The 23,664-nt window shown below is 60.0% G+C and overlaps 1 protein-coding gene across 1 annotated transcript; it reads left to right on the forward strand.

Moving 5' to 3' along the window:
* Positions 1–3,856: 3,856 nt before the first annotated feature.
* On the forward strand, positions 3,857–23,661 carry HSPA12B (heat shock protein family A (Hsp70) member 12B). The gene is made up of 13 exons (XM_054633571.2): positions 3,857–4,029; positions 6,870–6,927; positions 9,630–9,730; positions 13,051–13,175; positions 13,827–14,013; positions 14,302–14,406; positions 14,684–14,800; positions 16,291–16,462; positions 18,400–18,486; positions 18,812–18,916; positions 20,181–20,439; positions 20,615–20,718; positions 21,592–23,661. Exons 2-13 carry the CDS (start codon positions 6,885–6,887, stop codon positions 22,230–22,232), a joined length of 2,046 nt encoding a protein of 681 aa, XP_054489546.2. The 5' UTR covers positions 3,857–4,029; positions 6,870–6,884; the 3' UTR covers positions 22,233–23,661.
* The last annotated feature ends 3 nt before the right edge of the window (positions 23,662–23,664 follow it).

Below are 23,664 nucleotides of genomic sequence, written 5' to 3' on the forward strand. Positions count from 1 at the left end.
GGAAGGGTGGAGGTGTGTGTGCCCGTGGGTGTGTTTGGGTGTGCACATGTGTGTGTGTGTGTGTGTGTGTGTGCACATGGCTGTGGTGTCCACGTGTGTGAGCGTGAGTGCACATTGTGTGGGCACATGGGGTGTACATGTGTGAGCGTGTGCGTGTACACGTGTGTGCTCACGGTGTTCATGTGAACACGTGCATGTGCACAGTGTGTTTGTGCACAAACGGGGTGTGTGTGCGTGGAGAGTGTGAATGGGTGTGCACGTGTGTGTGACTGTGTGTGTGTGTATTTGTGTGTGTGTGTGCACATGGAGTGTGTGAATAGGTGTGCATGTGTGTGTGTGTGAATGTGTGTGTATTTGTGCGTGTGTGTGTACGCATGTGTGTGTGCATGTGTGTGTGCACACGTGTGTGTGAATGGGTGCGTGTGCAGGGCGTGTGTGTGCAGGCACGTGTGTGCGCAGTATGTGCATGCGTGTGTGTGCATGTTTGCACGTGTGTGCACACAGAATGTGTGAATGTGTGTGTGTGCACACATGGAGTGTGTGTGAATGGGTGTGTGTGTGTGCACCTGTGTGTGAACGGGTGTGTGTGCACATGTGCGTGTGTGCACATGGGGTGTGTGCACATGTGTGTGTGCGTGTGCACATGTGTATGCATGTGTGAACACGGGTATGCGTGTTTCTGTGTGTGAACGTGTGTGTGAACAGGTGTGTGTGCACATGGGATGTGTGCATGTGTGTGTGTGCGTGCACGTATGTGTGTGCACATGGGTATGTGAGCACATGTGTGTGTGTGTGTGCACGAGGTCATGGGGGCTGTTTGTGCAAGACCACACGTGTGTGCAAGAACCTGTGTGTGCGTATGCAAGGCTGCCAACAGCACGTGTGTGTGTCTGTGTGTGTCTGTCTGTGTGTCTGTGTGTGTGTCTGTGTCTGTGTGTCTGTGTGTCTGTGTGTGTGTGTGCCTGTGTCTGTGTGTCTGTGTGTCTGTGTGTGTGTGTGTGTGTCTGTGTCTGTGTGTCTGTGTGTGTGTGTCTGTGTTTGTCTGTCTGTGTGTCTGTGTGTGTCTGTCTGTGTCCGTGTGTGTGTTCAGGAGCGCCCGTGTGTTCACCCGGGTGTGCACGGGGCTGTTCAGAGCCCGCAGCTCCTCTCGGGTGTGCAAGGCCCCGCGTGTGCAGCACTCCCGTGCGCTGAAGGGAAACTGAGGCCGGCGCGGGTGCCCGCGGGTGCCCCCGAGCTCGGTCGGGGCTTTCCGGGGGCTCCCGGGGCTTTCCAACCCCAAAATCCCCAAATCCCCGCATGGGGACAGCTCCGGGGTGGGGAGGGGACAGCGGAGGGACCCGGGGCGTGTGGCAGTGCCAGCTTTGGGATGGGATGGCCGCCGGGAATTATTTGGGAATTTGGGAATTCGGGTGGCACCGCGTCCCCCCCTCCCCGCGCTGGCACCGCGTCCCCGCGGGCGCCGTGCCCTTGGCGGGGCGGGGGAAGGAAGCGATCCAGCCCTTCCCCTTCCAGGGATCCAGCCCTTCCCCTTGCAGGGATCCAGCCCTGCTCCCGCAGCTCCGGGGTACGGGATGGGGGGTGTGGGGGGCTGCAGCCCCTCCCCGCAGGGTCCCCTCGGCCTTGGGGTCACCTCGGTGGGGTGGGGACAATGTCCCTCATCCCGGTTTATCCGCCCCGATCCGCCAGCTCCGTGCGGGACACCCGGGGTGGGCGTGAAGCTGATGGCGAGGATGACGACGATGATGATGGTGAAGATGATGATGATGATGAAGGTGATGATGACAATGATGATGAAGATTCCCCTCAGCCCGCTGCAGGTCCCGCCCCAGGAATGCCCAGTTTGCCCCCAGAAAAGCTGGGAAGGAGCAAACTGGGAGCAAACCGGGCAGCAGGGGAGGGGCTGCCCGCGTCCCCGTCCCCAGCTCCCCGGTTGGGGACGTGATGCCACCCCCATGTCCTGGTCGGGGACATCGCTGTCCCCACTGCTGTGGGTCCGGGCTGGGCTCCGGCCTCGCTTCCAGCCGCGGTTCTCCGTCCCCATCCCGCGTTTCCTGTCCCCGCCGCATTTCCATGGGCCGGGCCTCAATTCCCGGAAAGCGCTACCTCATCCCTGTCGGGGCGCCAGGGACGCAAACACGGGCGGAGCCCCCGCCCTTGTCCCTGTCCCCCCGCTCCAGAACCTTCCCCGGCTCCGGGGCAGCGGTGCCAGGCAGGGCTGGGGGGGCTGGACCCCCAAAAATCCCAGTAGAGCCCCAGGATGATCTGAAATGCCGCTCCGACATCCCCCGCCGGTCCCTTTAGGGGCTTGGAGGTGCCCTGGCTCCGGAGGTGACACTTTGTCCCCTCCTCAGTGTCCCCCACCGGTGCCACCCCCGTGGTCACAGCTGGCACGTCCTGCTCCAGGCCACCACATTCCCGGCCAGGGCCTTCCTGACCTTGATCCCAGTGATCCCAGGGGCTCGATCCCAATGATCCCAATGGTCCCGGTGATCCCAACAAACAAAATTATCCCAGGTCTCAATGATCCCAAACTCCCAATGATCCCAATGATCCCAGGGGCTTGATCACAATGATCCCAACAAACAAAATAATCCCAGCCTTCAATGATCCCAAATCCCCAATGGTCCCAGGGGCTTGATCCCAATGATCCCAATGGTCCCGGTCATCCCAACAAACAAAATGATCCCAGCCCTCAATGATCCCAAAACCCCAATGATCCCAATGATCCTGGTGATCCCAACAACCAAAATTATCCCAACCCTCAATGATCCCAAACCCCCAATGATCCCGGTGATCCTGGTGGTCCTGGTGATCCCAACAAACAGAATGTTCCCAGCCCTCAATGATCCCAAATCCCCAATGATTTCAGTGACCCCAAATGATCCCAACAATCTCAGTGATCCAAATTATCCCAATTTTCCCAACGTCCCAAACGGTCTCACCGATCCCAGTGTTGTCAGTGATCCCAGCGACCCCAATTATCTCAGCAATCCTAATAATTTAAACAATCCAAATTATCTCAGTGATCCCAACAATCTCCAAAGTGACCCCAATGCTCCAAATGATCCCAATTATCTCAACCATCCCAATTATCCCACCACTCCCAACTACCTCAACTCGGTGATCCCAAATATCTCAGTTATGGGAACAATCCCAATGTTCTGCCCGTGCTTCTGAGGCTCCCACGGATGGATTCTTCCCATTGTGGAGATTTTTGGGAATGACAGGACAGACCCTTTGTGTGCCTCCTTCCCTTGGGGTCTCACAGTTCTGATCCCAAATCTGGATCCCAAATCTGGGATCCCCCGGCTCTGCTCCCACGCTTGGGATCTCCCAGCTCTGATCCCAAATCTGGATCCCAAATCTGGGATCCCCTGGCTCTGCTCCCACCCTCGGGATCTCCCAGCTCTGACCCCAAATCTGGGATCCCCATATCAGATCCCACTCCCGGGGCCCCCCGGCTCTGCTTCCCGGATCCAGGATCCCCCTTTGGGAATGGGAACGACTGCGGGGAGGAGAATCCCGGGATAACCCCGAGCTCTGGAGCCGGGATGGGGCTGGATGTGGGGACAGAGCCGATGTCACCCGGGACACACGCGCGGTGACAAACCCGGCAGAGCGATTTACAAAATTCGGGGGGACACGGGGGGGGTCTGGGGGTGGCGCGTCCTGTTTGGGACCCTTGTCCCCCCTCGGTGGCCGTGGCCGGGCGGGGAGCGGAGGTTCCGCTGCCGGCGGGACTGGAGCTGGCCCTGCCTCCTCCTCCTCCTCCTCCTCCTCCTCCTCCCGCCGCTCCCGCTCCCACATCTGCAGCTGGAATTGCAATTTGAGGCGCTGCCTGGGCCGGGACAGGGAGTGGGAGGAAGCCGGAGCGCGGGGGGCTGCGCGGGGCCCCGGCGGGGACAGAGCCGCGGGGACAGAGCCGCGGGCAGGACGGGGACAGAGCCGCGGGGACAGAGCCACCAGCCCGGGGGACACGGCCCGGGTGACAAAGAGGGGGGTCCCCAACCTGTGTCCCCCCCCACAGCGGTGAGTGGCCAGCGGGGGTGGCGGAAACCGGCGTGGGGACATGGGGGACAGCCCTGTCCCCTGGCCGAGGTGAAGGTGGCACCGGCCCTGGGGTCGCTGCCCGGTTTGGGGACACCGTGGGGTGCCAGGACTCCGCGGCCTCTTCCCAGTGGGAATAGGGGGGGCGTGGGCACGGGGGGGAGCGGGGATGGACGCTCGGACACTGTCCCCGTGTGTCCTGTCCGGGGGGACACCGCTGTGACCATCGGGGACACCGCAGGGGCCATTGGGGACACCGCTGGGACCATCGGGGACACCACAGGGACAGCACCACACAGTGCCAGCACCGTGCAGGGGACACCCCTGGGTGGCTCCCGTGTCCCAGCCATGGCCGAGGGGACAGGGAAGGGCTCCAGGGCACCCCAACAGCTCCTCGGGAGGGTTTGGGGTGTCCCCAGCCCCACAGCCATGCTCAGCCCTGGCACAGCGGGGATGTGGGGACAAACAGCTCCTTCTGTCCCAGCACATCTGGATTGGAGCCCCACAGCTGCCCTGAGCCTCCCAGGTGTCCCGCGGGGTCACCCCGAGTTTGTGGGGTCATCCCGAGTTTATGGGGTCGCCCTGAGTTTATGGGGACACCCCAGTTGTGGGGACACCCCGAGTTGTGGGGACACCCCGAGTTTATGGGATCACCCCGAGCTGCGGGGACATCCCGAGTTGTGGGGACATCCCGAGTTTATGGGATCACCCCGAGTTTATGGGATCACCCCGAGTTTTGGGGTCACCCCGAGTTTTGGGGTTACCCCGAGTTTATGGGACACACCAAGTTTTGGGGTCACCCCGAGTTTTGGGACACCCCGAGTTTATGGGATCACCCCGAGTTTGTGGGGTCACCATGCCCAGCCAAGCCGGTGTCCCCACACCGCTCTCGGCCCCGGTGCCGCTCCTGGCTGCTCCACCCTGATCCCGTCCCAAACTTTGTTTCCTTTCCCCGTTTCCGTGAGCCCCCGCAGAGGCGGAAATGGTGGAAAATCCTCAAAATCGCTGCTGCGGCCGGAGGGAGCCCGGGAGGCACCGGGACCTGCCCCGGGAGGGACCCCCGGGGTCGGGGCTTTTGTCCTGCGTCCCCTGGGTGACAACAGCGCGGTCGCTGGGGGACACTCGGGGGCTTGGGGCCACCCACCCTCCTGGCCTGGGAGGGGAATGGCACCTCGGGGACAAAGGGGGCTGCTGCCACCCTGGACAAGGAGGATTTTGGGAATGGCACCTCGGGGACAAAGGGGGCTGCTGCCACCCTGGACAAGGAGGATTTTGGGAATGGCACCTCGGGGACAAAGGGGGCTGCTGCCACCCTGGACAAGGAGGATTTTGGGAATGGCACCTCGGGGACAAAGGGGGCTGCTGCCACCCCCTGCTGCCCTGGACAAGGAGGATTTTGGCCATTTGGAGCCTGAGGGTCAGCACAGACCCCACAGTGACCCCCTGGACCCCCCGTGGCCATGGAGGGACAGGGGACAAAGCCACGGAGCCACCAAGGGCTGGCGTGTCCCTCTCGGGGAGCTCAGGCCGCGGGGCTGGGGACATTGGGGACATCCCTGCTCATCCAAACCCACAACCTGAGCCCCAGCAGCTGGGAAAGGGCACAAATCCCAGAGATGGGGGGTGATTTCCTGCAGGAAAACCTCCTGGAAAGCCCCATTTTGGTGGAAAAGCCCCATTTTGGTGGATTTTGACGGAAAACCCCCTGGACCACCCCCAGGACACCCCCGTGTGACACCTCAGGGCCACCAGCACGGCCTTCCCTGCCCACAGCTCCGGGGTGGCCTGGGCTGGATCCCCATTCCAGGGAAAACCTCCCCACCTGAGGGGACTTCTTGGGAAGAGGTGAGGCTGTGGGGCCGTGGGGATTTTTTGGGAAGAGGGGAGGCCATGGGGACATTGGTGATTTTTGGGAAGAGGGGAGGCTGTTGGGCCATCAGGATTTTTTGAGAAGAGGGGAGGCTGTGGGGATTTTTTGGGAAGAGGGGAGGCTGTGGGGCCATGGGGATCTTTTGGGAAGAGGGGAGGCCATGGGGGCATTGGTGATTTTTGGGAAGAGGGGAGGCTGTGGGGGTTTTTTGGGAAGAGGGGAGGCTGTGGGGGTTTTTTGGGAAGAGGGGAGGCTGTGGGGCCGGCAGCTCGTGGGTGGGTTTGGCCGGTGGTGAGGCCTCTCCCGATGAGCTCAGCCCTATCCCGAAGCTCTGGATTTGTGGGATGAGAGCGGCCGGTGCGGGACGGGGGGCTCGGGGCTGGTGGGAGGCTGTGGCCTCGGGAAGGCAGCCAGGAGCTGGGGTGTTATCCCTGGAAGGGGATTTGGAGCTGGTCCAGGCTGGGTTGTAATCCCTGGGAAGAGCCCAGGATCCCTTTGGACACCGTGATTCCAACAGAAAATAAGTTGGGATTTTTCCTAAACGAGCCCTCCCCCAAAAAAGGGGGTTTGGTTGAGGATAAAAATGTGCAGGAACAGCGATTTCCACTCTGCACATCTGTATCCTGCACATCTGTCTGACCTGCTCGGTGACAGGAACTCAGGTCCCTGTCCCCACAGTGGCTGTGACAGCTGGGGACACCCCGGATGGTGACAATCACGTGTGCCCCAAACTGGGACAGCCACACCCCATTGTGAGCTGGGGTTTGGGGTCCCCTCCTGCCAACCCTACAGATCCCAGCCTCGTGCCTGGTGTGGCTTTTGGGGGGCTCTGAGGGGACACTGAGGTTCCCAATAAGGCTGAGGGGACACTGAGGGGACACTGAGGGGACACTGAGGCCACCCGACGCCACCGAGGGGACACAGGGATGGATTTTGTCCCTTCCTTTTCCAGGCGGGCAGCGAGGCCATGGCGATGCTCCTGGAGCCTGGGATGCAGAGCCTGCGGATGGGTAAGGATGTCCCCAGGGGGTGGCACTGGCTCACTGGCTGGGATGTCCCCTGACCCCACCAGACAATCACTCCCTGTCCGTGTCCCTGGCTGTCCCCCCTCTGTCCCCTCCACGGCTCCCACGCCGGGGGAACCAGAACCAGCTGTGGGAGGAAACCCGATCCCACCATCCCAAACCCAATCCCACCACCCCAAACCCGATCCCACCATCCCAAGTCTAAGCCCTCCATCCCAAACCTGATCTCGCCATCCCAAATCCAATCCTGCCATCCTAAACCTGAGCCCGCCATCCCAAACCTGCTCCCGCCACCCCAGACCCGATCTTGCCATCCCAAAGCTCATCCCTCCATCCCAAACTTGGTCCCGCCATCCCAAACCTGATGTCACCATCCCAAACCTGCTCCTGCCATCCCAAACCTGCTCCCGCCATCCCAAACCTGCTCCCGCCATCCCAAACCCAATCCTGCCATCCCAAACCTGAATCTGCCACCCCAAACCTCATTCCGCCATTCCAAACCTGAGCCCTCCATCCCAAACCCAGTCCTGCCATCCCAAACCTGCTCCTTCCATCTCAAACCTCGTTCCACCATCCCAAACACAATACCACCATCCCAAACCTGTTCCTGCCATCCCAAACATGAGCTTGTCATCCCAAACCTGATCCCAGCATCCCAAACCTCATCCCTCCATCCCAAACTTGGTCCTGCCATCCCAAACCTGATCCCACCATCCCAAACCTGGTCCCACCATCCCAAACCTGGTCCCACCATCCCAAACCTGATCCTGCCATCCCAAATCCAGGAATGCAGAGGCCATGGCAGAAATTTCCCCCCCCCCGACCCCGATCCTTCTCCTCAGGAATGAGGTTTCGTGTCCGAGGCTCTCCAGAGCCCCCGGGGTGTCACCGTCCCCCCCGGCTCTGTCACGCGCGGAGGCGGCGCAGGGACCGTTCCCATTTGTCTGGGATCAAATATTTATGGGACAGACACGGATACAGGGAAAGGCACTTAGGGAGCGGGTGTAGGGGACAGCAGACGTGTCACCAGCACAGCTCCGGGGAGGGGACACGGCAATCACTGTCCCCAACTCTGCGATGTTGGGGACATCTTGTCTTCCCTAGACATAAAGTCAGGATCAAACCAATCCCAATCCCAATCCCGCGGCGGCTGCTCTTGGGGGATCTCAGAGCATTCCTTGGGGCTCCTGAGCTTCCCAAGGGGGTCCCAGTGGCTGTCCCAGGGCAAACTGGTGGCACTGGGAGCCAGGGTGGGTTTCTCCAGACACTGGTGAAGGTGAGAAGGAGTTCTGTTCTTCCCGGAGGATCCTCTGCTGTTCCCAAATCTCTCCAACCACGGAACCTCTCCCGTTCCCAAATCTCTCCAACCACGGAACCTCTCCCGTTCCCAAATCTCTCCAACCACGGAACCTCTGCTGTTCCCAAATCTCTCCAACCACGGAGCCTCTGCTGTTCCCAAATCTCTCCAACCACGGAGCCTCCTCTGTTCCCAAATCTCTCCAACCACGGAACCTCTCCCGTTCCCAAATCTCTCCGACCACGGAGCCTCCTCTGCCCCAAATCTCTCCAGAGCTCGGCTGGGGGTGGGTGCTGCTCATCCCCCTTCCCACGGCCCCGATCCCGGCAGGATCCCGGCTGGACCGGCAATCCCACAGCGCAGGTTTTAGGGCCAGCAGTCCCTTCACCTCACCGGTGTCACCGCCCGGACCCCACACCCCATTCCCCGCACTTTACCCCATCCCAATCTCTTGGGAAAGCCGCTCCGTCAGCTCCCCCAGCCCTTTCCAGCTGGGGCCGCTCCAGCGGCTCTGTCGTGGGCGGTGATTAATTAATGCCGGCTGCTAATTGGAGCCAGGTGCCCGGGGCAGCGCGGGCGGGACAGCCCCGTGTCCCCGGTGTGGGGCGGGGACTCTGGGGCTCAGCCCTTCCCGGTTTTGGGATCATCGGGGGTCCCCGGGGCTGGAATTCTGCTGCTGGAAGGGAGAGGGACGGGTGGTGGCTTCAGGAGGAGGGAAAATTTGCTTTACCCATGATCCCCACCCCCAGATTTTGGGATTAGCACGGGCCCACGGAGCTTCCAGGGTGTCCAGGAAACCGGGATGTTCTGGAGCGTGGCCGAGGGTCTGAGCTGGACCCGCCCTCCCTCGCTGGTTCTCCATGGATTTGAAACACAGACAGTTCCTTTCTTTCTTTCCAAGTTTTCCCCCGTTCCTACTGAATCCAAACCTTCCAGCTGCTGGCCTGGAGCAGCTTCCCCTTGCACACATCCCTGGAATTGTCCAAGCCTGTGTTGGATCCGCCTGGGATAATGGAAGGTGTCCCTGCCCGTGGATGGGGTGGCACTGGATGGGATTTATGGACCTTCCCAATTTCAACCATCCCACAATTCCATGATTTTATGAACCTGGAGACCCCACAATGACTCTGTCCCCTGCACCCCCACATCCACTCCAGATTGTCTCCATCAGGATGTCCTGGGTGGTCTCTCCTTGGGGAATGGTCTTTGGGAAGGCCTGGGATCCCTTCCCAAGTGGATCCATCTCCATCGGGATGTCCTGAGTGGTCTCTCCTTGGGAAGGCCTGGGATCCCTTCCCACCTGGATCCATCTCCATGGGGATGTCCCAGGTGGTCTCTCCTTGGGGAAGGGTCTTTGGGGTCCCCCAGACTCTCCCGTCCGTGTCCCCAGGTGCCAACGGTGAGCGGTGCCTGACGCCGTCCCCGCCCGGCTCCCCGGGGACACCCCACGACAGCTGCAGCATCGCCCCGCTGACGCCCTCCCAGTCACCGGTGAGTGCGGCACCAGTACGGCCAGTGTGGGCTCCCAGTAAGGCTGATGCGGGGTCCCAGTATGGCCATTATGGGGTTCCCAGTAAGGTCATTGCAGGGTCCCAGTAAGGCAGTTTTGGGGTCCCAGTAAGGTCATTATGGGGTCCCCAGTAAGGCAGTTTTGGGGTCCCTGTAAGGCCATTATGGGGTTCCCAGTATGGCCATTGTGTGGTCCCAGTAAGGCCATTTTGGGGTTCCCAGTATGGCCATTGCAGGGTCCCAGTAAGGCAGATTTGGGGTCCCAGTAAGGACATTATGGGGTCCCCAGTAAGGCAGATTTGGGGTCCCAGTAAGGACATTATGGGGTCCCCAGTAAGGCCAGTGTGTGGTCCCAGTAAGGCCATTATGGGGTTCCCAGTAAGGCAGATTTGGGGTCCCAGTAAGGCCATTATGGGGTTCCCAGTAAGGTCATTGCAGGGTCCCAGTAAGGCAGTTTTGGGGTCCCAGTAAGGCCATTGTGGGGCTCCCAGTAAGGCAGATTTGGGGTCCCAGTAAGGACATTATGGGGTCCCCAGTAAGGCCAGTGTGTGGTCCCAGTAAGGCCATTATGGGGTTCCCAGTAAGGCAGATTTGGGGTCCCAGTAAGGCCATTATGGGGTTCCCAGTAAGGTCATTGCAGGGTCCCAGTAAGGCAGTTTTGGGGTCCCAGTAAGGCCATTGTGGGGCTCCCAGTAAGGCAGATTTGGGGCCCCAGTAAGGCCATTATAGGGTTCCCAGTAAGGTCGGTATGAAGTTGCAGTATGGCCATTGTGGGGTCCCCAGTAGGGTCATTGGGGGTCTCCAGTAAGGCCATTGTGGGGTCTCCAGTAAGGCCACAGTGGGGTTCCCAATAAAACCATTATGGTGTTCCCAGTAAGGCAGTTTTGGGGTCCCAGTAAGACCATTATGGGGTTCCCAGTAAGGCAGTTTTGGGGTCCCAGTAAGGCAGTTTTGGGGTCGCCGTAAGCCCATTGGGGTCTGTCCCCCTGTCCTTTCCCCCTCTGGTCCTTCCCCAGTTCCTGCTCCCCCTCCCCTCCCAGTCCAGCCTCCATCCCCCCCAGTCCCACAGGATGGGTCAGTCTATCCCCAGGACCTCTATCCATGGAATTTTCAGCATGGAGGGGTTTTCCAGCTCTGGAATGACCCACCAGGAAAAATTTAACCCCACAAAACTCCTGCCCTCCTCCGGGGCCGCCGGGTGTGGGAGGCTGCGTTCCAGAGCCGGTTCTTCCCTGGACTTCCTTGTCCCTGCACATTCCTGCACCGGCTGCCTCTTCCCTGCTGATCCTGGCATTTTTCTCAGCCAGCTCGTGTCCTCACTTATCAAATCTAGGGACATTTCGAGTTAACGAGGCTTTCAGCTTCCCGTGGTGACATGGGGACAGGGCCTTGTCACATCCTTACGGCTTCTTCAGCACAGGGACAGCCCTGGAAGGAGGGGACACGGAGTGGGGACAGGAAAAGTGAGGGAGCAGCAGTGGGAACATCCCGATTGCCTGGGCCAGGGGGATTTTCAGCTGGGTGACTCTTGGGGACACCTGGGACAAGGTGAGGTTGGGCACAGGGAAGGTTTTCAGCTGGGTGACACCTGGGGACAACCTGGGACAAGGTGAGGTTGGGCACAGGGAAGGTTTTCAGCTGGCTGACCCCTGGGGACACCTAGGATGATGTCACCTAGTCCAAGATGGGGAGCAGGGAAAGGTTGGAGTTTAGTGACCCTTGGGGACGGCTGTGATGATGTCCTTTGGCGTGACATTGGTCACAGGGAAGGGTTTTGACTGAATGATCCTTGGGGACACCTGGGACAATGTCCCTTGGAGTGGGATTGGTCACAGGGAAGGGTTTTGGTTGGGTGACCCTTGGGGACACCTGGGATGATGTCACCTAGTCCCAGATGGGAAGCAGGAAAGGGTTTGGGTTCAGTGACCCTTGGCATGAGATTGGTCACAGGAAAGGATTTTGGTTGGGTGACCCTTGGGGACACCTGGGACAAGGTGAGATTGGGCACGGGGAAGGTTTTCAGCTGGGTGACCCTTGGGGACACATGTCCCTTGGCATGACATTAGTCACAAGGACGGGTTTTGACTGAATGATCCTTGGGGACACCTGGGACAATGTCCCTTGGTGTGAGATTGGTCACAGGGAAGAGTTTCGGCTGGGTGACCCTTGGGGACATCTAGGATGATGTCACCTAGTCCAAGATGGGCAGCAGGGAAGGGTTTTGGTTGGGTGACACTTGGGGACACCTGGGACAATGTCCCTTGGCATGAGATTGGTCACAGGGAAGGGTTTTGGCTGGGTGACCCTTGGGGACACCTGGGATGATGTCACCTCATCCCAGATGGGAAACAGGAAAGGGTTTGGGTTCAGTGACCCTTGGGCACACCTGGGACAATGTCCCTTGGCGTGACACTGGATATAGGGAGCAATTTGGGTTTAGTGACCCATGGGGACACCTGGGACAAGGTTCCTTGGAGTGAGACCAGACACAGGGAAGGTTTTTGGGAATCTTGGCTCCAATTTCAGGGTCCAAGTGAGGGAGGCTCAGCACAATAAAAACAGGAGCCCCCAACCACCCTGGCTGCTCCCATGGGCCTCCATCCCTCTCCAGCGCTGCCCAAATCCCTGTGTCCCATGGGAACTGCCTTTGGGAACGACCACAGGCACCCCATGAAGTATGGGAGACGCTTTTCCCAACGAGGGAAGATGTATAAGAAGAAGTATCATCCATCAGGGAATCACCAATCTGGGTGAAAACCCAGGAAAAATCCTGAAAATCCCAGGAAAAATCCTGGGAAATTGAATGAGTTCCTGGGGTCTTTGCCACTTTTCTGGAATCCCCCAGTCCCAACTGAGTGCTTGATCTCATTCCTTGCCTTCCTTGCCTCCCGTGGAATATGGGAGACGCTTTTCCCAATGAGTAAAGATGTAAAAGAAGAAGAATCATCCATCAGGGAATCACCAATCTGGGTGAAAATCCAGGAAAAATCCTGAAAATCCAGGAAAAATGAATCAGTTCCTGAGGTCTTTACCACTTTTCTGGAATCCCCCAGTCACAATTGAGTGCTTGATCCCATTCCTTGCCTTCCTTGCCTCCCGTGGAATGTGGGAGACGCTTTTCCCAATGAGTGAACATGTATAAGAAGAAGAAGAAGAACCCATCAGGAAATAACCAAACTGGGTGAAAATCCAGGAAAAATCCTGAAAATCCTGGGCCAAGGAAGCTGTTCCTGGTGTCTTTATGGCTTTTCTGGAATCCCCCAGTCCCAACTGAGTGCTCGATCCCGTTCCTTGCCTTCCAGCGGAGCGAGGCGCGTTCCCAGCAGGCGCCGTCCTTCTCCGTGGTGGTGGCCATCGACTTTGGCACCACCTCCAGCGGTTACGCCTTCAGCTTCACCAGCGACCCCGAGGCCATCCACATGATGAGGTGAGCACCTGCCAGGGGCCCCGGAGCTGGGAAAGGACTTTGATGTCCCCAGAATGGTCAGAGGTTGGGTTGGTGGGAGATGGTTCCTGGCAGCAGCGGGCGGAAGGTGTGGGGTGAGGATACTCCAAGGGATGGAGCCCCTCTGCTCTGGAGCCAGGCTGGGAGAGCTGGGAATGTTCCCCTGGAGAAGGGAAAATTCCAGGGAATTCTCAGAGTGCCTGCAGGGGCTCCAGGAGAGCTGCAGAGGGGCTGGGGACAAGGCCTGCAGGGACAGGAGCCAGGGAATGGCTCCCACTGGGAAAGGGGAGATTGAGCTGGGATCTTGGCAAGGAATTCCTGCCTGGGCTGGAATTCCCAGATTTGCTGGGGCTGCCCCTGGATCCCTGGCAGTGCCCAAGGCCAGGTTGGACACTGGGGCTTGGATCCACCTGGGATGGTGGGAGGTGTCCCTGCCGTGGAAGTAGGTGGCACTCAGTGGTCTTCAAGGTCCCTCCCAACCCAAACCAGTCTGGAATTCCGTGAAATTCCTTGGAGGATGGAGCAGGACCACCCCTCCTCCTTTAAGGTCCTTCAGACCACGCCCACAGAAACAAATTAAACCTGGCAGGACCCATTCCCTGGAAGTTCACCTGCTCCGGCTCCTCTTTGCAGGAAGTGGGAAGGGGGGGACCCGGGCGTGGCCAACCAGAAGACCCCCACCAGCCTCCTGCTGACGCCGGAGGGGACATTCCACAGCTTCGGCTACACCGCCCGCGATTACTACCACGACCTGGACCCCGAGGAGGCCCGCGAGTGGTTCTACTTCGAGAAGTTTAAGATGAAGATCCACAGCACCAGCGTGAGTCCCTGCTCCCATCCTGATGTTCCCAGTGTTCCCAGGGGGATCCTCCTTCCCAGGGCTGGGCTGGGAGTTGAAATGTTGGGAAAAAACCCCATTTTAGCCCATTTTAGGGGGGTGTCTTTGAGGTTCTCCCATCCGAGCTGCTCCAGGGTGGGTGGATGTGGCTGCACGAAGCTTCAGGTGCCTGAGCTCCAGCTGGGGCAGAGAAGGATGAACAAATTCCCAAGGCTTGGTGATGGATCCACCTCCCAGCCCCTGGTGTGATCCATTTGCTGTTCCTGGCAGGATCTGACCATGAAAACCGAGCTGGAAGCTGTCAACGGGAAGAAGATGCCGGCGCTGGAGGTGTTCGCCCACGCGCTGCGCTTCTTCAAGCAGCACGCGGTGCAGGTGGGGCCACCTCCATCCCTCCTCCTCCTTCCCAAATGGAATCCTCTCTGTCCTCTCTGAGCTTTCCATGAGAGGGTGGGGAGGCTCTGGAATGGAATTCCCAGATTGGCTGTGGCTGCCCTCTCCCTGGAAGTGTCCAAGGTTGGACATCAGGGCTTGGGGCGACCTGGGATAGTGGGAGGTGTCCCTGGGTGGGGTTTAAGGTCCCTCCCCACCCAAACCATTCCATGAGTCACCGGGAGCCCCCAGGTGTCACCTCCTGCTTGTCCCCTGGCAGGAGCTGAAGGACCAGTGCCCGTCCCTGCCCGAGAGCGACGCCATCCGCTGGGTGCTCACCGTGCCGGCCATCTGGAAGCAGCCGGCCAAGCAGTTCATGCGGGAAGCGGCCTACAAGGTGGGGGGACTCCGGAGGGTGACCATGCGGTGACCCTCACAGGGGTTGGGGTCTCCAGGGTATCCCCTTTTTCCCTCTGAATTCCCACTGTCAGAGGATAGCGTTAGGTGGGATATTGAGAGGGAATTCCTGGCTAGGAGGGTGGGGAGGGGCTGGGATGCAATTCCCAGATTTGCTGTGGCTGCCCCTGGGTCCCTGGATCTATCCAAGGCCAGGTTGGATAGATTTGGATCCACCTGGGATAGTGGGAGGTGTCCCTGCCCATGACCGAGGGTGAAATGGGATGGGATTTAAGGTCCTTCCAACCCAAACCAGCCAAAAGTTGTTGGTTTGGGTTGGAAGTTGGAAGTTGTTGTGTGAGTGGGTGGATAATTTGCCAGGCAGGTGGTTAAGTGGATGGTTGGATGGCTGGTTGAATGGTTCAGTGGTTGGGTGGTTGGTTTGGTGCTCAGGTCATTGGTTGAGCAGTTGTCTGATTGAGTGGTTGGTCGATGTGTTGGTTGAGCAGTTGGTTGATTGGTTGAATGGGTGGGTCATTGGTTGGGAGGTTGGTTGGGTGGCTGCTTGAGCAGTTTGGCCATTGGTTGGGTGATTGGTTTGGTGGCTGGGCCATTGGTTGAGCTATTGGTTGGTCGGTTGAATGCTTGGTTTGGTGTTCAGAACATTGGTTGGTTCGCTGGTTGACTGGGTCACTGGTTGAGCGGTTGGATGATTGAGCAGGTGGTTGGTTGGGTGGTCAGGTTATTGGTTGGATGTGGGTCAATGGTCAGGTGGTCAGGTCAGTGGCTGGGTGGTTGGTTGTGTGGCTGGGTCAGGGGCTGGGTGGTTGGTTGGGTGGTTGGTTTGATGATCAGTTCTTTGGTTGTGTGGTTGGTTGGGTGGTTGGTTTGGTGGTCAAGTCATTGGTTGGGTGGTTGGTTTGGTGGTCAAGTCATTGGTTGGCTGGTTGGTTGGATGGTTAGTTGGGTGGTGAGGTCGTTGGTTGGTTGTGTGGTTGGTTGCATGGCTGGTTTGGTGGTGAGGTCCTTGGTTTGTTGGATGGTTGGTTTGGTGCCAGGTGGTTGGTTTGGTGACTGGTTTGCTGGTGAGGTCGTTGGTTTTGTGCTTGGTTAGATGGTTAGTTGGGTGGTGAGGTCATTGGTTTATTGGGTGGTTGTGGGGTTGGTTGGATGGTTGGTTTGGTGGTGAGGTTGTCGGTTGGTTGTGTGGTTGGTTGGGTGGTTGGTTGAGTCGTTAGTTGGAAAGTTGGGTGGATTTATGGCAGGTTGAGTGGTCGGGTGGTCAACTCCATGCTCGGATCAATGGCTGAGTTGTTGGGTCGCAGGCTGGGCGGTTGATTGGTCCGTTGAGTTTTTGGGTGAATATTCAGATATTGGCGAGTATTGGGTCCTCCCACATCCCACAATTCCAGACCCGTGTGAGCACCAAGGGGATGGGGACACACCCAGGAACCCTCCCCGTCCCCTCCCTGTCACCACATGTCCCCGCAGGCCGGGCTGGTGTCCCCGGAGACGCCGGAGCAGCTGCTGATCGCGCTGGAGCCCGAGGCCGCCTCCATTTACTGCCGGAAGCTGCGGCTGCACCAACTGATCGAGCTGAGCTGCCGCCCCCCGGCCAACGGCGCCGAGACCCCGCACCCCATCGACTCCAGCTTCCGGCAGGGTGAGCGGCACAGGGAGTGGGGTCGGGATAGGGCTGGGGCTGGAGGAGCAGGGAATGGGGTCGAGATAGGGCCAGGGAATGGGGTCGGGATAGGGCAGGGGCTGGAGGAGCAGGGAATGGGGTCGGGATAGGGCAGGGGCTGGAGGAGCAGGGAATGGGGTCAGGGTAGGGCAGGGGCTGGAGGAGCAGGGAATGGGGTCAGGATAGGGCTGGAGGAGCAGGGAATGGGGTCGGGATAGGGCCAGGGAATGGGGTTGGGATAGGGCAGGGGCTGGAGGAGCAGGGAATGGGATTGGGATAGGGCTGGAGGAGCAGGGAATGGGGTCAGGATAGGGCAGGGGCTGGAGGAGCAGGGAATGGGATTGGGATAGGGCCGGGGCTGGAGAAGCAGGGAATGGGGTCAGGATAGGGCTGGAGGAGCAGGGAATGGTATCATGGGATAGGGCAGGGGGCTGGAGGAGCAGGGAATGGGGTTGGGATAGGGTCGGGGCTGGAGGAGCAGGGATTGGGATCCTGCGTGCCAGGTCTGGAGGGTCCATCAGCTGCCATGGTTGGGGAAGTCCCTGGAAACCCCATTCCCAGAGAGTCCCCATCCCCAGAGACCCCCCCCCCCCATTGCCAGAGACCCTCTATCCCCAGAGATCCCCCCCGCCATTGCCAGAAATCCCATTCCCAGAGAGCCCCGTTCCCACAGACCCTTCCATTCCCAGAGATTTCCCATCCTCAGACCCCCATTCCCACAGACCCCTCATTCCCAGACCCCCTCATTCCTAGAGACCTCCCATCCCCAGAGACCCCATCCCCAGAGACCCCATCCCCAGAGACCCTCTGTCCCTAGAAACCCCATTCCCAGAGACCCCCTGTCCCCAGAGACCCCATTCCCAGACCCCCCCATTCCCAGAGACCCCCTGTCCCTAGAAACCCCATTCCCAGAGACCTCCCATCTCCAGAGACCTCATTCCCAGACTTCCCCATTCCCAGACCCCCCCATTCCCAGACTTCCCCATTCCCAGAGACCCCCATTCCCCCCTCCCCAAATCCAGGGCATTTTTTCCTGCTTTCCCATAAGCCTCCAAGCCGTGTCCCCCTCCGGCCCCCTTGGCCACCACCCCGTGTCCCTGGGCCACTTCCAGGGACTGTCCCCCCATGGATGGGATCCTGGGCTTTGCTGGGACAGCCCCAGTTTGCCCAGCTGGGACCAAGCCTCGGAACTGGGATGTGCTGGTGGTGATCCCAGATGGAGATTTGGGCTCCCATGGGGGATTTATGGGATGGGGAGTTGATCCCAAGGATGAGGAATTATCCCCGTGCCAAAAATATCCCAGGACAACCCCACCTTTCCCAACTCATCCCGGCCCTTCCGGGTGCCTTTGATGTCCCTGGGATGGGGGGGGAGCAGAGGAAACCCCACCCGGGGCTGTGGGGTCGGGGCCGGAGGTGGCATCGCCCAGGGTGGGCACGGGGTGATCCCACGGGATCCGCTGGGATCCTTTGGGATGGCAGCAGGGAAAGCTGGATCAGCCCATCCATGGTGGAGCTGGGGCACACTGGGGTCCTGGCTGGATTGGAGTGGCCACCAGTGCTCCCAGTATGACCCCACAGCAGGAATGGGGTGGATCCCATGGAAATGGGGGGGGATCCCATGGATATGGGGGGGATCCCATGGATATGGGGGGGATGCCATGGATTATGGGGTGGATCCCATTGAAATGGCATGGATCCCATGGATATGGGGTGGATTCCATGGAAATGGCGTGGATCCCATTGATATGGGGGGGATTCCATGGATGTGGGGTGGACCCCATGGATATGGGGATGATCCCATTGAAGTGGGGGGGATCCCATGGATATGGGGGGGATCCCCTGGATATGGGGGGGGTCCCATGGAAGTGGGGGGGATCCTGACCCCACTGCCGACCCCCGGCTCTCTCCCCCAGCCCGGGAGCAGCTCCGGCGATCCCGGCACAGCCGCACCTTCCTGGTGGAGTCGGGAGTGGGCGAGCTCTGGTCGGAGATGCAGGCAGGTACGAGGGGGGGACACGGGTGGGGAGATTCCCAGATCCCAGGGTCCCCCCGATGTCCCCTCCGTGACAGAGCCACCCTCAAGCACCCAAGGGCGCTCCTGCCATGGGGGTGACACGGTTGGGGTCTGTCCCTTGAGCGCACAGAAGGGGCGGGGTCTCCCTGCCACCATCCCATCCCTTCCGTCTCTCCGCCCGCCCCGATTCCCATAATTTTGATCAAAGTTTCCTTTTCCCCGGTAAAACGCAGCCCTGTGTCCCCGCGGGTGGGTGTGGCGGGGGTCACTCAGGACGGCCACCCTGTCGCTGTCGCCCCCCCCCCCCGCAGGTGACAGGTACATCGTGGCCGATTGTGGCGGGGGGACGGTGGATCTGACCGTGCACCAGATCGAGAAGCCGCAGGGGACGCTGAAGGAGCTCTACAAAGCCTCGGGTGGGATGAGGATCCTTATTCAGACTTTTTAACCCCGTTCCGGGATCCTCCCGGGACCCCAAACCCGGGCTGGGACCCCAAACCCAGGCTGGGATCCCAAACCCCAGGAAAGGGCCGTGGGTGGGGCTGTGGCGCCACCTGGTGGCGACAGGGGGAAGTGCAGGGGGACCCGGGTTGGGGACAGAGGGAAGGGGACACGGACTGGGGGGACAAGGAGGGACAGGGGTGGGTTAGGGGGACAAGGTGGGGAAGGGAGGATAGGGAGGATGGGATGGGTGAGGGGGGACAGAGGGACAAGGGGCTGGGGTAGAGGGGACAGGGGTATGTGGGGGACATGGGGACATGGATGCCACAAGGATATCGGGATGGGGCTGGTGGGGACATGGTGGTAGGGGTGCCACGGGGATGTGTGGGGACCTCGGGATATGGGGAAGTGGGACATGGAGATGTCGGTGACACGGGGACATGGGGATGGGGGACATGGGGGACGTGGGGGAGACAAGGACGTGGGGACATGGGGGATATGGGGGACGTGGTGATGGGGGACATGAGGACATCAGGATGACATGGGGACATGGGGATGGGGGACATGGGGGACGTGGGGGAGACAAGGACGTGGGGACATGGGGGATATGGGGACCACAGGGACATGGAGATGGGGGACATGGGGGAGACAAGGACACGGGGATGAAGGACATGGGTACATGGGGACATGGGAGATGCGGGGATATGGTGTTGGGGGGGACATGGGGACATGGGGGATATGGAGGACATTGGGACATGGGGGATATGGGGGCTGTGGTGATGGGGGACATGGGGACATCAGGATGGGGGATATAGGAGACATGGGGACATGGGGACACGGGGATGGGGGACACGGGGACATGGGGAATACAAGGACGTGGGGATGAAGGACATGGGGACATGGGAATGTGGGGGATGTGGGGATATGGTGTTGGGGGGGACATGGGGACATGTGGGATATGGAGCACATGGGGACATGGAAGATATGGGGGACATGGTGATGGGGGATATAGGAGACACAGGGACATGGGGATGGGGGACATGGGGATGTGGGTACCACAGGGACATGGGGACGGCAGACATGGGTGCCACAGGGACATGGTGATGGGGACACAGGGACATGGGAATGTAGGGGACATAGGGACATGGAGATGTGGGAGAATGCAGTGATGGGGGACACGGCTGCCATGGGGACACAGCAACCACGGGGCCAACTCCTGACCCCACCCCTGTCTCTCAGGAGGTCCCTATGGGGCCGTGGGCGTGGACCTGGCCTTCGAGAAGCTTCTGTGCCACATCTTTGGGGACGATTTCATCGCCACCTTCAAGGCCAAGCGTCCGGCGGCCTGGGTGGACCTGACCATCGCCTTCGAGGCGCGGAAGCGCGCGGCCGCCCCGAGCCGCTCCAGCCCCCTCAACATCTCCCTGCCCTTCTCCTTCATCGACTTCTACCGCAAACACCGCGGCCACAACGTGGAGACCGCGCTCCGCAAGAGCAAGTGAGGGGTGGCGCGGGTTGGGGACATCTCGGGAGCCTGGGGACACGGTGGGAGTGACACTGGGGAGGGTGAGGGCAAGAGAGGGGGGAAAGGCAGGATAGGGTGGGAGGGAAGAGGACAGGGAAGGACCAGGCGGGAGTTCCTGGTCACCCCCGGGTCCCCTGTGTGTCCCCAGCGTCAACCTGGTGAAGTGGTCGTCCCAAGGGATGCTGCGGATGTCCCCCGAGGCCATGAACGAGCTGTTCCAGCCAACCATCACCCACATCATCCAGCACATCGGTGGGGCCCGGGGACACGCCCATCCCTGGGGAACCCCTGTCCCTGTGCCACCCCCTGTCCCTGGGGTCACTCCCCATCCCAGCCCTGTTACTGGGAACCCCCCATTCCTGGGATCATTCCCATCCCATTCCTGGGAGCCCCTTCATCCCTGGAATCATTCCTGTCCCTGGGACCATCCCTGTCCCTATGAGTCCCCCATCCTTGGGACCCATCCCATGCCTGAGACATCCCCCCCATCCCTGGGACAATCCTACACCCTGGGATCCCCTTTGTCCCTGGGACCCTGCTCCTGTCCCTGGGACCCCCCTCCCTTCATCCCTGGCACCTTCCCTATCTCTGGGACCACCCCTGTCCCTGGAACCCACCCCATCCCTGGAACCCACCTTGTCCCTGGGATCCCCCATTCCTGGAACCCACCTCTGGGTCACTGGAATCCCCCACTGTCCCTGGAAACCTTTTATCCTTGGAACCCCCATTTTCCCTGGAATCCTTTCCCTGTCCCTGGAACTCTCCTTGTCCCTGGGACCACCCCCGTCCCTGGGACCCACTCCATCCCTGGAACTGACTTTGTCCCTGGGATCCCCCATTCCTGGAACCCTCCTCATCACTGGAATCCCCCACTGTCCCTGGAAACCTTTTATCCCTGGAACCCCCGTTGTCCCTGGAAACCTTTTATCCCCAAAACTCCTCCTGTCCCTGGAACCCCCATTGTCCCTGGAACCCTCCCTATCCCTCAGTCCCATTCCATCCCTGGAACTTCCCCCATTCCTGGACTCCCCTCATCCCTGTCCCCCCCCAATCACCCCCACCCCTTCCCCACACCCCTTCCCCACCATCCCAACCCCAAACCTCCCCTTTTATCCCCTGCTCCAGACGCCCTCCTGAAGAAACCCGAGGTCCACGGCATCAAATTCCTGTTCCTGGTGGGCGGCTTTGCCGAGTCGGCCATGCTGCAGCGGGCGGTGCAGGCCGCCTTTGGCCACTGCTGCCGGGTCATCGTCCCGCAGGACGTGGGGCTGACCATCCTCAAGGGGGCCGTGCTCTTCGGCCTGGACCCCGGCGTGGTGCGGGTGCGCCGCTCCCCGCTCACCTACGGCGTGGGCGTCCTCAACAAGTTCGTGGAGGGCAAGCACCCGCGGGAGAAGCTGCTGGTCAAGGAGGGCAAGAACTGGTGCACCGACATCTTCGAGAAGTTCGTCACCGTGGACCAGTCAGTGGCGCTGGGAGAGGTGGTCCAGCGCAGTTACTGCCCGGCCCGGCCCGGCCAGCGCCGGACCATCATCAACATCTACTGCTGCGACAGCGATGACGTGGTGTACATCACCGACCCCGGCGTCAGGAAGTGCGGCACCATCAGCCTGGAGCTGGGGGACGCGGGGGACGCGGGCGTGGCGCGGGGCCGGCGCGAGATCCGCACCAGCATGCAGTTCGGGGACACCGAGATCAAGGTGACGGCGCTGGACACGCGCACGGCGCGCAGCGTGAGGGCCACCATCGACTTCCTGTCCAACTGAGGGGCCCTGGGATGTGCCACCATCGACTTCCTGTCCAACTGAGGGGACCCTGGGATGTGCCACCATCGACTTCCTGTCCAACTGAGGGGACCCTGGGATGTGCCACCATCGACTTCCTGTCCAACTGGGACTACCCAGGATGTGCCGCCATCGACTTCCTGTCCAATTGAGGGGACCCTGGGATGTGCCACCATTGTCTTCCTGTGCAACAGAGACTACCCAGGATGTGCCACCATTGACTTCCCATCCAGTTGAGGGGCCGCTGTGACGTGCCACCATCAACTTCCTGTCCAACTGAGAGGACCCTGGGATGTGCCACCATTGACTTCTTGTTCAACTGGGACTACCCAGGACATGCCAGCATTGACTTCCTGTCCAACTGAGACCTTTCTGGAGACTCCACCACTGAATTCATCTCCAACTGAGACCCCCTGTCATTATGAGGACGCCCCCAGGACCCGCCACCATCAGCTTCCTGTCCAACTGAGGGGCCCTGGCGTTGTGGGGACACCCCTGGAATCTGCCACCATTGACTTCCTGTCCAAATGAGACCTCTCTGGGGATGCCACCATTGACTTCCTGTCCAACTGACATTGGGACCACCACTGTGGGGACCACTGGGAGATGCCACCACTGACTTCGTCTTCAACTGAGGCCATCCTGGGATCCGCCACCACTGAATCCTGTCCAACTGCGAGTCCCTGTCATTGTGAGGACACCCCAGGAGCTCCTACCCTCAACTTCCTGTCCAACTGAGGGGCCTTGGGAGATGCCATCATCAACTTCATCTCCAGCTGAGACCCCGCTGACATCATGGGGACCTCTGGAACCTGCCACCATGGACACCTTGTCTGACTGAGACCTTCCTGGAGATGCCACCATGGACATCTTGTCCAACTGAGACCTTCCTGGAGATGCCACCATGGACACCTTGTCCAACTGAGACCTTCCTGGAGATGCCACCATGGGCATCTTGTCCAACTGAGACCTTCCTGGAGATGCCACCATGGACTTCCTGTCCAACTGAGACCTTCCTGGAGATGCCACCATGGACATCTTATCCAACTGAGACCTTCCTGGAGATGCCACCACCGATTTCCACCCCAGCTGAGACCTCCTGTCACTGTGGGGACCATGCCAGAATGTGGCACCATCGATTCCCTCCCAGACTGAGACCCTCCATTATCCTGGGGACCCCAATCCCTGTCACCCACCCTCTCCCAGCCCCCTTTAACTGGAATTGGCCTCATGACCCCTCCTTATCCCCCATCCAGGACTGTTTGGGATTGTCCACCTGGGGGTGTCCCCTGTCCCCTCTGGGCAGGGTCATGGAGGGGATTTGGGCTCCCAGCCCATTCCCAGTGGGATTTTCCTCCTTCCCAAGGTGGGATTTTGTACTTTAACCCCTCCCCCAGGCATGTAAAATATCTTT

This window comes from Agelaius phoeniceus, chromosome 4, assembly GCF_051311805.1.
Source record: "Agelaius phoeniceus isolate bAgePho1 chromosome 4, bAgePho1.hap1, whole genome shotgun sequence".
In the NCBI taxonomy this organism is placed as follows: domain Eukaryota; kingdom Metazoa; phylum Chordata; class Aves; order Passeriformes; family Icteridae; genus Agelaius; species Agelaius phoeniceus.

Excerpts from the sequence above, each read along its gene's own strand:
- HSPA12B (XM_054633571.2), top strand. The coding sequence starts at position 6,885 with ATGGCGATGCTCCTGGAGCCTGGGATGCAGAGCCTGCGGATGG. Across the intron at positions 18,917-20,180 it reads GGAGCTCTACAAAGCCTCGG|GAGGTCCCTATGGGGCCGTG; the intron begins GTGGGATGAGGA and ends CCTGTCTCTCAG. Across the intron at positions 20,440-20,614 it reads ACCGCGCTCCGCAAGAGCAA|CGTCAACCTGGTGAAGTGGT; the intron begins GTGAGGGGTGGC and ends GTGTGTCCCCAG.